The sequence below is a fragment of the Diceros bicornis genome, chromosome 9 (genome assembly GCF_020826845.1).
Source record: "Diceros bicornis minor isolate mBicDic1 chromosome 9, mDicBic1.mat.cur, whole genome shotgun sequence".
Lineage (NCBI taxonomy): Eukaryota > Metazoa > Chordata > Mammalia > Perissodactyla > Rhinocerotidae > Diceros > Diceros bicornis.
Genome location: NC_080748.1, coordinates 55,073,693 through 55,089,106, shown reverse-complemented (window position 1 = coordinate 55,089,106; position 15,414 = coordinate 55,073,693). Strand labels below are relative to the sequence as shown.

General features: G+C 35.0%; 1 protein-coding gene across 3 annotated transcripts in view; it reads left to right on the top strand.

Annotated features, from left to right (window-relative positions):
* The window catches only part of TBC1D4 (TBC1 domain family member 4), a 180,243-nt gene that overhangs the window by 142,696 nt on the left and 22,133 nt on the right, over nucleotides 1-15,414 (top strand). For 2 of the 3 annotated variants that reach the window (XM_058548309.1, XM_058548308.1), the window contains 3 exons: nucleotides 40-266; nucleotides 12,483-12,640; nucleotides 14,700-14,909. In XM_058548309.1, coding sequence (XP_058404292.1) covers nucleotides 40-266; nucleotides 12,483-12,640; nucleotides 14,700-14,909 — 595 coding nt within the window. Of the gene's footprint in view, nucleotides 1-39; nucleotides 267-2,081; nucleotides 2,247-6,110; nucleotides 6,135-12,482; nucleotides 12,641-14,699; nucleotides 14,910-15,414 lie in introns of all 3 variants that reach the window. The other variant, XM_058548310.1, reaches the window with a different exon arrangement.

Here is a 15,414-nt window from a genome sequence, read left to right as displayed (position 1 = left end):
CGCGTAGGAAAGAAAGACCTCACTTCTGCTTCTTTTTAGGACTACTCTCCAGGAGACTCTCCACCAGGCACACCGCCAGCCTCCCCACTGTCCTCAGCTTGGCAAACGTTCCCTGAAGAGGATTTCGACTCCCCGCAGTTTCGAAGACGGGCACACACATTCAGCCACCCACCTTCCAGCATGAAGAGAAAGCTGAATCTACAGGATGCGAGGGCTCACGGCGTTCGCTCCCCCCTTCTGAGGCAGAGCTCCACTGAACAGTGCAGGTGAGTCCAAACCTCTCTCCTGATGTGAAAGAAAACTCTCCTGTCACTCTGTTCTGAGCACTCTGGAGTTAAGATTGACTGTGACTTCATGCTGGAGCCAACATTTAGTTTTTAGAAAGACCATAAAAATAAATTGAATGATAAAAACCTTAGTTACCAAGGGAAACAAGGCAAGATTTAAGACACACCCAAAGAGAAGAGTTAAAGCACCCTGGATGGAAACATTTATTTTTCCAGAAAAATGGAGAAAACAAGATATCATGTAATTGTTTTGTCTGAAAAATCTGCTGACAACACGTGTTACTCAGTGTCTCCTTGATGATGGCTCTGATGAAACAGTCAGCAAATTTGAAAATAACATAGCAGTAGACCTTCCTGTTAGGTTACAGTAAAATACAAAGGTTAAAAAGATCACCGAAATTGCCTTCATATATGAGATCAAAGTTGGCTACATTTTATTTCATAATAAATTAAAGCCAAATATTAAAATTGTTAAAAATTTTATCTAGAATAAAGTGATATCTGTAAAGAAGAATACACATACCATAATTGACAGGAAGTATCCATCAGAAATTATCTTACATGATATGTAAGAAATAATTTAACAAAATTATTTGGCATTTGGTAAGAAATAATAAAGGAAGTAATCCTGGAATTGTAGAATGATTATACTTCTTACTGTGTAGCATAAATCAGAATTTATATCCTAGAATTAATTTTGTTTCTCTTCTTTACCTATGAGTTTGATATAGGAAACAGAGTCAGCTAGGGATCCCAGTTGGAGAAAAAAAAACAAACCAGAACTCTAAGTAAAAAGAAAGTTAATTTTCATATCAATTGTTATCAAATTTACCAGCATTTCTTTTAAGGATGCAATTTTATCCTCATTGTTGTTTTCTGAATGATTTGAGATTAAAAATAAGATATTTAAGATGTATAAAAATACAGTAAAGTAACAGAATTAATTATCCTCAGATCTTCTTTTATGAAAAAGATTAAGTATTCATGTGTATATCAAGATTTTTTATGATCGCTTCATTTATATTTACCCAAGGCAATAACTCTCTTTTTTCCAGGAAAAATTATTTTCAAGAATTTAAAACATGAATTACTTTAGACTATAAATGATGTCTCTATTCTTCCTTATGTTTTCCACATTTTATAATGTATACTCTCAAATAATTTCTATCAACATAAAAAGATGCTATTTGTATCATTGTAAAAACTTACTATGAAAAGAATCTTCTAAAAGAAAAAGAGCTTTGTAGGAGGTTTAGGGATTGGGATCAAACCATGGCTGCACAATTCCACAGGCTGCAGGAAAGAACATGGACGTTAATGTTTGTTAAGCCAACGATATTATGATGACTTCCAACAACCAAACATGTTGTTCTTAAATTTTTAGAAGGGTTTATATTTTTAAAATAAGTAAGTCTTTGAAGTACTGATAATCATTTTTTCCTTCTAGAACCTGTTTCCTGTAATTATTTGTGCTTTCCTAGTTTTTTCCCTTGAAGTGTCTTTTGCATGTTAAAACAAACACTTTGTCATAAAATTAAGAATTTTTTAGAGACAAACACATATGATTAGAAATACTACATAGATGAGGAATTCAATTTGTGAAAGAGTGAACTGGGTCATAGTCATCTAAATAGTGAACTGCATGCTCTTTTTTTTCCATGTAAGATCCAGTCCTGAGCCTTTAAAGGAAAGATTAAATTAATAGCAAGAACCTGTTTATATGCATTTTCATAGTGAATGAAGATTTTGCGTAAATATAAATTAAGACAAATCTGCTGTATTTTCTGTACTCAGCATTCATCCATCAGTTCGGCGCATTCACAAGGAGAGTAATTCTTCTTCCAGTCTTCCAAGTCTTCACACTTCCTTCTCTGCCCCTTCCTTCACTGCCCCCTCTTTCCTGAAAAGCTTTTACCAGAATTCAGGTAGACTGTCCCCACAGTATGAAAATGAAATCAGGTGAGATCAGTGTCCTCTGTGTGCAAAGCAAAATTTTCTGCAGTGCTATACTGATATGTTACTAAAAAGTGGCTAATTAATCTTGGAGTGACATTTATGCATCCATATGTTGTGCTTATTCTAATCTGTTTCTAATATGCTGGTTTCAATTCCAATTAATTTTATGAAGAAAAACTTTTAAAACCAGTTTTTCAAAGCTTTTTGATGACATAATTATCTTACTTTTTGAATTGTATTTTTTGTACTGTTTGTGTGTTTCTTTGCCTTGGGCCCCAGAGTCTAAGCTTTGTTTTGTTTGGAACAAGACCTGGTGCCAACACTTACTGATCAAACCTCCCCTGAACATGCCTTTTATTCTTAGCCTCTCTGGACATATCTTATGGAACCCAAAAGCCACTGATTTAAACAACTGTACTATAGTGATGGATACAATATATCTTTTTTTTTTTTAAGTATACAGAATATTGCCTAGCCATTTTTTTTTTTCAATGACATAGACTTACTTTTCTGAATCTCGGTATAAGTCACATATGGGTACAGGAACATATTGATAGCAACTGTTTCAGATAGCATGAGGGATCTCTTGAATCTTGTAGACATTTGATTTTGTTTTGTTTTGTCCCAAGTATTGGAAATGTGTAGCCTGTTAAATCTTGTTCTTTGCTCTTATAGCTACACAAAATTAAATGTAGTGATTTTTGGAGAAGTGCCTTTTTTTAAAATTGGAATTTATGAAATCCTACTGATCATTAAAATTCTCAGTGAAGTCGTCCAGCCTTTGGAAAGAGGTTGGTTAAGGTGGGAATTCTTCTAAAGAGATTGTTGTTGGCTTAGAAGTTTATGAGATTCATTCCTGTTTTTGTGTGTAGCTTAACTCATTCATTTTTGTTGCTGTATAGTATTCCATTTAATACACCACAGCTTATCCACTCTCTTCCTGGTGGACATTTGGGTTGTTTCTAGCTGTTTTTCAATTGGCAATTCTTGTAGTCAAGGAGAGGAATACTTGCTATCAACCAGGCTGTGTGCCACTAAAATCTTCTTGGATATTCTTTTGGCCTCCTTTTCTTTTAGGCTTAGGAAATCCCAAAAGTTAGCTTATAAATAGGTAACTCTCAGTAACTAGTTAAATTAGATTAATCCTTGAATTATATCTATGTTTTGTCCATGTGTGTCAATTTTTTTTCAGTCCAAGAAGAATAATTAGTATTGGATTGATAAAATTTTGAATCTGAACTTTCCTCTGAATTAGTACAAAGTCATGTTCAAACATTGAATTTCTAATGAAGAAAGTTGACGAAGAGTTGATTTTAAAGGGTTTTTCAGGGACCACCTTATGGGAGAAGACTTAAAGGAAGTTAGCCACAAAAATAGTATAATATATGTGGAATATGCAATGAATTTAGAGAACCAAGAATGTCCACATAAAAATACCAGTTTGCGTTATCTCTCTAGTACTACCTGTTAATAAGAACACAATACTTTCAATGAAACCCATTTGCAGTTTCTTAATTGTTACGTTCAAGTGAGCATCTGGAGAATCCTAGTTTCCTTACGGGAATAGAACCATGCCTGAAAATTAGGAAAAGCCACTAAGAAGGTCAAAGGTTGACTATGAATAAGATGTGGAGTACAAAAGCAGTAACTTTTTAAAAAAGATTATTTATACTGTTTAATATAAAGTTATATGTTCATCTTCAGTAGTTTTTCTTAGGCGTATGTATTATTCTTGCTTATAGCTTCCTTTAGCCCTCTATACCTCATTCTAAAAGAAGGATATTGAAGTCAGAGGGCAAATATATGTAAGTTTTGCATTGAAAAATTTTGTTTTTTTGCAGGTATCTTATTTGAAGTGCTATATTCAATGGTGAACTTTTAAATTTGTAGGATCGTTAAACATCATCCAATTTTGCATACTTTGTAATGTTTTCATGGCTCTGAGAAATTCTAAAAATCAGAGAGCACTTTTTTATACATTTTTAAATACTTTTTATATGTTTTTCTGTAATTGACAGCATAGAATCAACAGGCAAAAAAAAAAAAAACACTTACAATTTTTTTTCATTAAAAAGTACCCAACCGTAAGCATACAGCTCAATGGATTATCACGGAGTCAACACTCCCATGTCACCACCACCCAGTCAATAAATGGAATGCTACCAGCACCCTGCAGCTCCCCTTATTTTTCCCCCCAATTGCCGCTTTTGATCCTAACCTCAAATGCCATAGCTTAGTTTTGGCTGGTTTTGAACTTTATATAAATGGGATGTTACAACATAAATTCTTTTATATCTGGCTTCTTTCATTGAACATTAGTTTGTGAGATTCATCCCTGTTTTTATGTGCACTTCATTAATTTTTATTGCTGTATAGTATTCCATTTAGCATATCACAATGTATCCATTCTTTGGCGATGGACATGTGAGTTGTTCCTAGTTTTTTAGCTATTGAAAGAGTACTGTCCTGGATATTATTGTACATGGCTTTAGTTGTACGTACCTATGCATTATTGATGACTGTCTACAAAGTAGTAAAATTGTTGGACAAAATTCACTCTTAATAGGTTTATTTCAACTAGTAAGTCACTTAGATATAAATTTACTAGTTACAATCTTGGAGAGGATATTTTTTAAATTTGTATTTTGAAATAATTTCAAGTTTACAGAAAAGTTGCAAAATTATTATGGAGAACTGCTAATACTTTATCCAGATTTATCAATTTTTAACATTTGCCACATTCGCTTTATTTTCCACATTTGCTCTCTGTTTACATATATATACATGCATACATATATGCATATATATTCTTTTATTCTAAGCCATTTGTGAATAGGTTGCATACATCATGTCCGTTTACTCTGAATACTTTAGTGTGTATTTCCTAAGGTTGAAGATATTCAAGAGCATGGTCAATCCAGTGATTTCTGAACTCTGCATCTCTCATTAGCACTACTTTAAGAGAAAACATCATATGGACACAATTACCATGATATCTGAAACTTTCCAGAATAATGAGAGAGGAAGGTTCATAATACTATGGATTGTAATTTTCTTTTCACTTGAGTACCTCATGTCTTGTTAGTTGCATGGAGTGGATCTCTAAATATGCACAGTCAAGTAAGGTATAGGGTAGGTTAGCATAGAGGCTAACAAATACTACTTTTTAAAAAGCATATTAATTTGAAATTTTAAATTCAGATTAGGCATCCTTCTCCAGGACTGTTATTCTGAATTATTAAAAACGTGTTAGGTGATTGTTTGTAAGCAGGCTGAGAAAAAGAAACCAAGATCTTTTTTAATATCATGGTTTATTGATTAGTAGGTTCATTTGCACAACATTGAAATGATAAAGGAAAGGGAATAAGTGTATATTTTGTTTTATGTTACTATGAATTAATTTTTAAAAATTTAATGTTATTTCACTGTTTAGTAGCTAAACTATAATTGTGTATGATGATACGATATATTTATGTAACATCCGTTTATCAAATATATCCTTTCTATCAAAAAGCATCTTTATTACTCCTTATAATTGCTTCTCAACTTTTAAGCCTATTTTTAAAAATTATTTATATTGAAATTCATTAGTCAAAAGTAAGTGATAGGCATTACTTCTATTCACTTGTAAGATTTTTCAATGAGAAAATAAGATGTTTGCTGATTCTGTGGTGTAGTTTTGGTCCTACCGCTCTTTCATATTCACTGACAAAAAAATAGCATAATCACTCATTATGGTTCATTATTGAAATAACCTATCTATGCTTTATTGATGACTTATGGGAATGCCTTTGTATTCTAAATCCTGGTTTTGGACATGCCTCTTTCTGTGTGCTAATGCCATTTCTTATCTTCCTGTTGTACTAGACAGGACACCGCTTCAGAATCAAGGTGATTAGAGGTCTTGATATTTTCATTTAAAAACTTCATAAATTCTCCAACTAAATATCACCATTAGTTCCAAAATCAGTTTTGGCTGTCTCCTGAATGCATGCCATCATCTGGGGCTATGATGGGTATATAGTATGGAAAATGTGACGCCTGGGGTAATCAGAGATCATGAATGATCATATAACATGTTGACTGCAAACAGAAATCCTGTTTCTACTCTATTCCGTGTTGATATTTCCTTAAGACTGTGCTGTGGCCTTAAATCAAAGCCTGATTTTAATTTGAATTAATAGAAGTGAATTTGCTAGTCGGGAGGTACATATGTACGTACAAGGAGTTTATTTCAAATCCCAAGATCATGCAAAAATGAGGATCCTAAAAGAAACATGCTCATAAAATCAAGTTTGGTTTTCACCTGAAGAGGATTGTTAGTCTCTTTCTGTTCTTCTTAATTCCTGACATGTTGGTTACTCTGAGGCCTTCCAGACTTCTCACTGGTCTGGACACAGGAAAACACCTACTTCCTTATTATGGAAGTCTGACCACATCTGTGGTGACGTCTCTTCCTCTTGATCCGCATGCTTTTTGTGATAAACATCCAGAATCGCCGTTCAACAACTTAACTGAAAATGGTTATTCTTTGCTTTGTTCTAGTTTCTATGCTTTTCTCATATCATGATCCCAATGAAAAACAGACATGCCCATCTTCCTATTTGAGGCTACTGACATTTAGATTTCTTTCTAACTGGAGTAAAAACACAGTATTATAGGTTGGACTAGAATGAGATGTTCAAGGAGAAAAATGTTCCAGAAAATTATTTTGGCCACATCGATAAGATAAAATATGCCTTTTTGAGACTTGTAATTGACCTATACTTTTTTTATGGTTGGGTGTAAGACCATTTAGATAATACTTCTTATCTACTTTTAAAAGCCTAATGGAAATGATAGTTTTATTTTGTGTCCTTTTAGATTCTGCAACAGCATAGAATTAGGTCTGTTTATTGCCTTAGAGATCATCTGGCCTATAATTTCCTTATTTTACATTTGGTTAGACTGAGCCACAGGGAGGTTTAATATCTTGCTTGATATTATTTTCTTAATCTTAGGTTATAAGGATGTGAATAAGCAAATGAGCTATCCAGAGATATTTTAAATTCCAATGGAAAGAATTTACTTACTTAAAAAAAAATTTGCATTCAGCTTAGAGTTTAGAAAATAAAATTCTTTGTTCTCCTCACTTTTTTACACCTCATTCCACTGACTAGTCTCTCTCTTTTGACTCATAGCTCAGATGCTATATGTTGATTTCCATTAAAATAGTTCCATCTCAATTTTATTTAATTAGTAAAGATTTTCCATAGGATGATAGATATGTATCCAGTTGAAAGCCAGGACTTAAACTGTTAGTGCACCTGATGCGATTATGTGTTAAATTATACTGTGGATCCTGTGGAAAAAAACTAAAGTTTCATCACTCTGTTTTTCCGTGCAGCCTTTCTTCAGGCATCTACAAAGAGAAAGCTTTTTCAGACTTCTGTTAAATAGTTGCTATCACATTAATCAAGTTTTGTTTCTATCTTGAGTTTAATACATTGCAGTTTAGATACAGATTTAATCAGTGTGTAGTCATTTATTGGACTTTATGATCCTAGTAGTTTTAGATGGGCACTAGGGAATTGGGGAGTGGGGGGCAGTTTGCTGCTCAGCAGTTTGCTGCCCCTGGCCTAAGAGTTTACCTTTGTGAAAAGTGTATCTATGTTGCCCTGGTGAGAAATAAAATATGACCGCATCCTTCTTAAAGTTGAGTCCCTGTGAGTGGTCACTAAAGCACCCTCATTAAGTACAATATCCAGTGAATGAATTGTTATTTAAGCAGGCAAGTGTGCATTAAAATTCTGTGTTAACATAAGAAGTATAGTGTTAACTTAATAGTTGATGTGGTGAAGGCTGTAACTGGTCAAAGATACATCAAAAGTTATCCTGAAGCTCTGTGGGAGAGTTCATATCATATCCATAGCTTTTGATTAATGCTATATCCAGAAGGACTTGGAAATGCCTCCCAGCCTACATGGTGGTACACATAATATAGGATATTTCCTCCCCTTATAAAGCCCTCATTTGTGTTCACAGACTGCGGTTCTTGATTAATTGGTGACTGGTAATAGGCAATAGTGTATATGGAATATACCAATACAGAAATAGGTGGGAATTCTCCACGTTGTATTTCCTTCCTAGTTATTCATTTTTAATTTAATAAATTTTCGCTAGAGGTAATGCTGGCACAGAATACTTTTCCTGAATATGTCTCTTGGGAAACAGTTTTATGATGCACATGTTGATATTCCAACATACAAAAGAAGGAGGAAAAAGATTATATGAGAAAATAAGAGAATGGTTCTAATTTGTTTCATTTTAAAATGTAAAGATAATAAATATACCAATATATGTATATTCCACCATATAATGTGTTTTTGATTTGATCCTCCTATTTAAAAATAAAGTATTTACATTTTGGAATGCAATGATTTCAAAAGCAAAGAAAAGGATTAAGACATTTACATAAATGAATATCTAATAGTAGTTTGAAGTTATTTCTCTGCTGAAATAAATGACATTATTCCATTAAAAAATGGAAAGAGAAGTATTGGCTGAGAGACTTAATGCTAATTAGAAACTGATTTTTTCACCAGAAATACACAGGATCCTGGGAGTCCTGACAGCTTTGTTTTTGAGATTCAGCAGAGCTTTGTCTGAACTAATGCCAAGAGTGTTTACCTTGGTGTGATAAACTACATTGCCTACGTGTCTGGATTCTGGACTGCCTGGGTTTGAATCCTGGCTCCTCCACTTTTTATCCGTGGGAATGTGGGCAAGTTACTTAACTTCTTTCTACCTAAATTTTCCCACTAAAAATGGGAACACTTATAACACCTACCCCATAAGGTTGCTCTGAGGATGAAATGAGTTCATACTTGTAAACTGCTTAGAACAATGCCTGGCGCATAGCACGTGCTTATTGTGTTAGCTTGATTATTACGATAGTAAATACCACATGTTGTTTTGTTTTTACTTTCACTCAAAAAGTGGACATTATACTTGGCTACCTGCTAAGTTTAGTTGAAGGAGAGGTTAAAGTGAAAACTAATGTAATAAGAAAAGCAAAAAAAAAAAAATCCCCAAAAACACTGTTCCCCCTCATCCCAGTGCAGTTTCCAAGATGGGATGTAAGGATTTTGATGCACACAAGTGTTTCATTTGGTTCTGATTCTTGAAATTACCACTGCAGACATGTCAGATTGCTGACTAAATGCAATCAAAAATTAAAGTGCTCTAAGTTGGGTATGTGCACTGTCTGTTGAGACCCTTATCTTAACCATAGCTTCTGAATACGTATCTTCTCTGATTCAGTGAAGCAGAGCAGCTTTCGCCTTATCTCAGCCACGCAACTTCTTTTCCAGGCGGTCGTTTTCTAGTATAAGATAAGGGGCCAATGGTCTGTTATTTAAATTCTTCCTTTCAATATATTATGCTCTTATATTTTGGCTGTTAATTTTTGGCTTATTACTGGGCATTAAATTCCAGACATAGGAGGAAAATGTGTCATTTGGCAATTTATTTAGATTACAAGATTAAAAATTTTAGATGTTATGAAGTTTTCAAATATGTAATAGTGGGCTAATGTAAGGGTACTTTATGCACCTGTTTTATAACATATTCCCCCAAAACCATGTATTTTACAGGTGATAATGAAACTGGCGTGGGTACTTCTCAGTTTTATTTTTAGTACTATCTAAACACTTGATATATCATTAACAGTGAGTTGGAAGGTGATTTTTAAAGGATTTTTTTTTTTTTATTCCAGCATTAAAATAGAAAAGTTTCAGAATCCTTTGGTTTGGTTTACTCTAGTATTGTTTGTTAGAGCTGCTAATAAAAAGTCAAGAGAAGCTCATATTTGTTGAACACTTACCCTGTGAGGCATTGAAATAGGTGCTTTTACATATTTCATTTAATTTAGGTTTCTAGGCTTAAATTAGAAATTAGATGCCCTTATGTAGGAAAGGAACAACACTTATTTGGAAAAAAGATGCCTTTTGTCATTTATTAATAGTATTGTCATTGTTGATACCTACCAGTGCTATAAACACCTCAGTCTGTCTTTTGGGAAACTGAGCTATTAGAACTTTTTGCCAGAAAAACTTAAAAGTCATGACTACCAACAAAGGGTTTTAAGAAGGTAGATCTTTTATTTGTTCTTGACATGTTAGCCTAACCAGTGTTATTTTTTGTCCGTTTTACTTAACCTTCTGAGTTAATGTTTCATATGGTTTTACAATATTAATTTATTCAATGGATGTTTGTTGAGTGCTTACTATTATTTGCCAGTTACTGCACTAGGAGCTAGTAATACATCCTTAAACTGGGCAGTTAGCAAATAACTGCCAGTGAGATGTGTTACAAAAATGAAGATACAGAGCCAACCCTGATGGCCTAGTGGTTGAAGTTCAGCGTGCTTGGCTTCAGTGGCCCGGGCCTGGTTCCCAGACGTGGAACCACACCACTCCTCTATCAGTAGCCATGCTGTGGCAGCGGCTCATATAGAAGAAGTAGAAGGCCTTACAACTAGAATATACAACTATGTACTGGGGCTTTGGGGATTTAAAAAAAAAAGAGAGCAGAAGATTGGCAACAGATGTTAGCTCAGGGCGAATCTTTCCCAGCCAAAAAAAAAAAAAAAGAAGATACAGGTACTTCAAGAGTGTGTATTAAGATATGACTATTATATATAGAACATTTGAGTCATGGTTTCTGGAGGGGAAGTACTTGAATTAACGCTTCCCAACATGGAAGTAAAGATGAACATACTTATTCAGTATTGCAGGGAGTTTTGCACCGTGGACACATATTAGGGTTTTAATTTTCTTCAGGATACATAACAAAGGGGGTTTGACTACATTGAGATGTGTGTATCAGCTACTTTCTGAAGTATCATGATACATCATGACCCTTGCTGTCTGTGTAGAGCTCAAAGGTATGTCTTTTTCTTAACCTTAATTTAGCTAATCCAGAAGTAATATTTCCAGAAAGATAGATCGAAATTAGAAATAACTAAATTACCTGATAACTGTCGGTATGGATATATACAGTAAATAAAAATATGACTAGCAAGTGCTGAATTACTCTCCTGACTGTTGGTTGCCTCAGCACTCCTGAGTTCCTCTGAGTATCTGAGCAGGGTTGTGGCTTTTCTAGCTGAGTTTCGTTTCTGACCCAAGTCCTGATACTTCTTGACACCATCAAAAAGTCTTGTACCTTCCCCTTGTTGGAATCACCACCTGTGAATATTGATATCGTCATCATACGTTCAGGAAAGCTCAGAGACTTTAAAACTTAAAAAAGTAAAATATTCCCATCACTAATAGCACCACTTATTGCATGGTGTTCCAGCTGCTGACACAATTGGTCTCAAAAGTAAGTTTGAGTCATAATGACTTTTTATTTCAAACAGGCATAGCATAATTTAGAGTGCTCTTTCCTAGGAAATGAAATTCTTAAAGCAGACCAGCATTTCTGCATGTTTGTTTCACAAAGCACTAATGTAGAAAAATGTGACACCTCCACCCCCCACTTCTCAAAAGTTGGGGAAGGGGATTCTGGGGTCAAATAATTTAAATAAGTTAGGGAGTTTCTGTGCTATTTCCCCCTTGGAGAGTCACAATGCATGCCAGCATATTACAGTCTCTAAGAAGTCCTGCAATAAAGAAATATGTTTAATGTTTCTCAACTTAACCTATCCAATCTTATTTGACCACAGTTTTTTTCTTAATATGTCATCTAACAATAATCCCAACATTGACCGTTCTGCCTTTATTCAGGTTACTTTCTGCCATGATCCAGCTACTGGTAGTTAACAATTCAGAGACAGATCTTAACTAGAAGCTATCTTTATCAGCCTATCCTATAAGAGTGATAAGAAAAGCTCTTTAGGAGCCTTTTATGGAATATTTACATTGTTTAGAATATACTGCATGAGTTCATTACTTAAGCAACCTTTGCTCCTCTGTATACGTACTTCTATTCGTCGGATTAGAACTTGGAGTGGTTGGCTATTACGGAATGAGTAGAAACAAGTGAGCTTCTCATGACTGGGCTGTGGCTGGACTGCATTTTCCCCAGGATGCGGTGACCTGGGTGACCAGTGTGCCTAGTGACGCATTGCTCCGTGTTGCCTGTGGCTTGTGCTTGCCCAGCAGAACTTGTGAATGGCTTGTGCTACCATATTGTTGTGAAGAACCATGTTATGCAGGTCTCCTTACAAGTTATGTATTTATTTGCTTTCTACAGTGATGGAGAGGGGAGAAAAAGGACCTCGTCTACTTGCAGCAACGAGTCCCTAAATGCTGGAGGAACCCCTGTCACTCCTCGCCGGATCTCCTGGCGGCAGCGCATTTTCCTCAGGGTTGCCTCTCCCATGAACAAATCTCCCTCGGCAATGCAGCAGGGTCTGTGTGGTACTCACTGAAGAATTCCTCCTTGCTAGGGTCATATTTTAGGGAATGGAAGGCAAGGCTTTGTGTACAAAGAAATTTAAGTGATTCCAGTGGAGAAATGACTTCTTTCTATGTCTGATACAGTGGTTAACTTCTCAGATATCATTAGAACATGTTAGACATTCAGTAAATGCTTGTTGAATGAAGGAGTGAATGAGTGAGTGAGTTTCCAAAACCAGGAACTACGATAGTGCTAGAAAAGAAGTTACAGATCTTTTTATTCTTAGAAAAGCAACATACCCTTTTATGAGAGTCACACATAAACAAAGTGACATAGAAATGTTGAGCAATAAAGAAACGATACAGATACACTAGACAAATGTTAACCAAAAGAGAGAGCATGGGCAGCTCTCTGCATATTAGATGTCTTGGAAATTAAAGCAAAAACATCCAAAGGGGCAGAGTAAATGTAACAAAAAGATATAACAATGATGAGAATACATAATTATATAGTCTTGAGAGCTAGAAAATAACACTTAACATTATTTTGGGGAGAAATAAATAAATCAATAGCTCTCATGGGAGATTTTAACATAGTCCTCTCTGAAAATTAAATATAAAGAAATTAAATATAGATAATATTTGAGAAACACAATTAAACAGGCTTGATCTAATATTTATACAGACACTTGCCCCCTATAGAGAAAATTCATTCATTTTTAGCACACATGGAACAGTCATAAAATTAATTATGTACTTGGCTACAAAGATTTTTAAATGAATTCCAGACAATCATGATTATTTATGCTATATTCTCTGATCACAGTGAGAGAGGGAGGGACGGAGGGAGTGAGGAAGGATGGCAGGAAGGAAGGAAGGGAGGGAGAGAAGAATTAGAGGACAACTAAAAAATTTCGTGTGCTTGGAAACTGAAAGCTGTATTCCTAGAAACTACAAGGAAGAAAATATGATCAGAGCCCTACATATCAAAATTGAGTGGTATTTAGAGGGCAATTCTAAAACCAAGAAAGCTGAAACTCAAATGTACTAAGTATTCAACTCAAGATGCTAGAAAAAGAACCATAGAGTAAAATTTTTTTAAAAATTATGTTTATTAAGAAAATAAATAATAAGGATAAGGGCAGAGGTCCATTAATAAAGAAAAAAAAAAACTAAGAAAACGACAGACATTACTAGAGATAAAATTAACTCTGCCTAGAGTGGTCAGAGAAAGATTTATAGAAAAGTGAGATATTTATTTAAACTCACTTCTTGTAGAGGCGTGTTTCAGAAAGAGGGACTAGCAATGCTCTGGAGTCATTGGAGAGAACTTTTCGGGTCGGAGACTCATGAGAAATTCAGCATGGTGGGGAGCAGAGGATGGGAGATTGACTCAAGGGAAGGTTTCTTGAGGCCAGAGTTGGATGGGATCTCTATGCTGTTCCTAGTAGTTTGGACTTCATTCTTTGGGATATAAGAAACCATTGAAATGTTTTAAGAGACATGATCACGTGTTAATAGGAAAACAGTTGGCAACAGTGCAAAAGATGGCCTGGAGCAGAGGGAGAGAATGAACTCCAGGAATTGGGTGAGAAAGTGTTGCAGGAGGGGTGAGCAGAGGCGCTGAGCCAGGCCATGCCGAGTGGCTCGGCTGCTTTCCTCTTGGTGGATTCTGATGGTGGACGTAGACCTTAGGAGATCACTGGTAACTACTAATTTTTTTGTTTTGCACAATTCGAGAATATACATAGATAAATTGCAGAAGTTTTGAACTCTGGGGAAAGAACTGTTTGTTTTGGAGCACCTATCTCATAGGTCATTTTGTGCAGAAAGAAGAAGTGGTGAAATTACATATGCTTTCATTTCACTACGAGAGGGAAATCTGGAAGGGGAATTCAGTCTAGTGAATTTGCTTAAATCGTTACTTCCAGAAACTAGCGGTTACTGGGAGAGTGGCTTTGTGAAAAGCTTTAAAGGTGGAATATAGGATGAAAGAGGTTCAGTTCTAGAGAAAACTTCTGTAGTCTGGGTTACTGCTTAGGAATGCCTCTCACTGTTTTCTTCTCTGCAGATGGCCTGGATAGGAATGAGCTGCTGCCACTGTCTCCTCTTGCTCCAACCATGGAGGAGGAACCGCTGGTTATATTCATGTCTGATGAAGATGACCCAGAAAAGGTTGAAGAAAGAAACAAGTCAGAAGAACTGAGGAGTTTGTGGAGAAAAGCGATACACCAACAAATCTTGTTGCTTCGAATGGAAAAAGAAAACCAGAAACTTGAAGGTTAGCCATTCACACAGGGCTACATGATATGATACTATAATTTAAGGATGTAGACTAAAACTGTCCCCCCACACGCTCACACTTATTCTCAGACTGTATACTTTTTACTTTTGCTCAAATATCTACTAATTATAATTGTGTATTTCTGTTTTGTGAGGTGGTTATGACATGGGAAAATTCAGCCTAAGATATTTAGATTTTTGTTTAATAGATTTAAAACATCAAACAACCTTAAAGTATGTTTGGGTAATAGAGAATGTAGATAATATGGAGTCAGTGTATTTGATATGACTGAAAGTTTAGTATCATTATGTATTCCTTTAAAAAACCTTTAAATATGAAAAAGCAAATTCTCTTCTTTTTGAATATGATTTTATATGTTCAGGCTAATTGTATTCATAATAAGAGAAATATGTCTATTTTAAATAAATTTTTTGTGTTGTATTCAATTCAACTATCTAATTACCTGTTATCAAATCAGAGTTTCTATTTTTTGTTCCTGCTT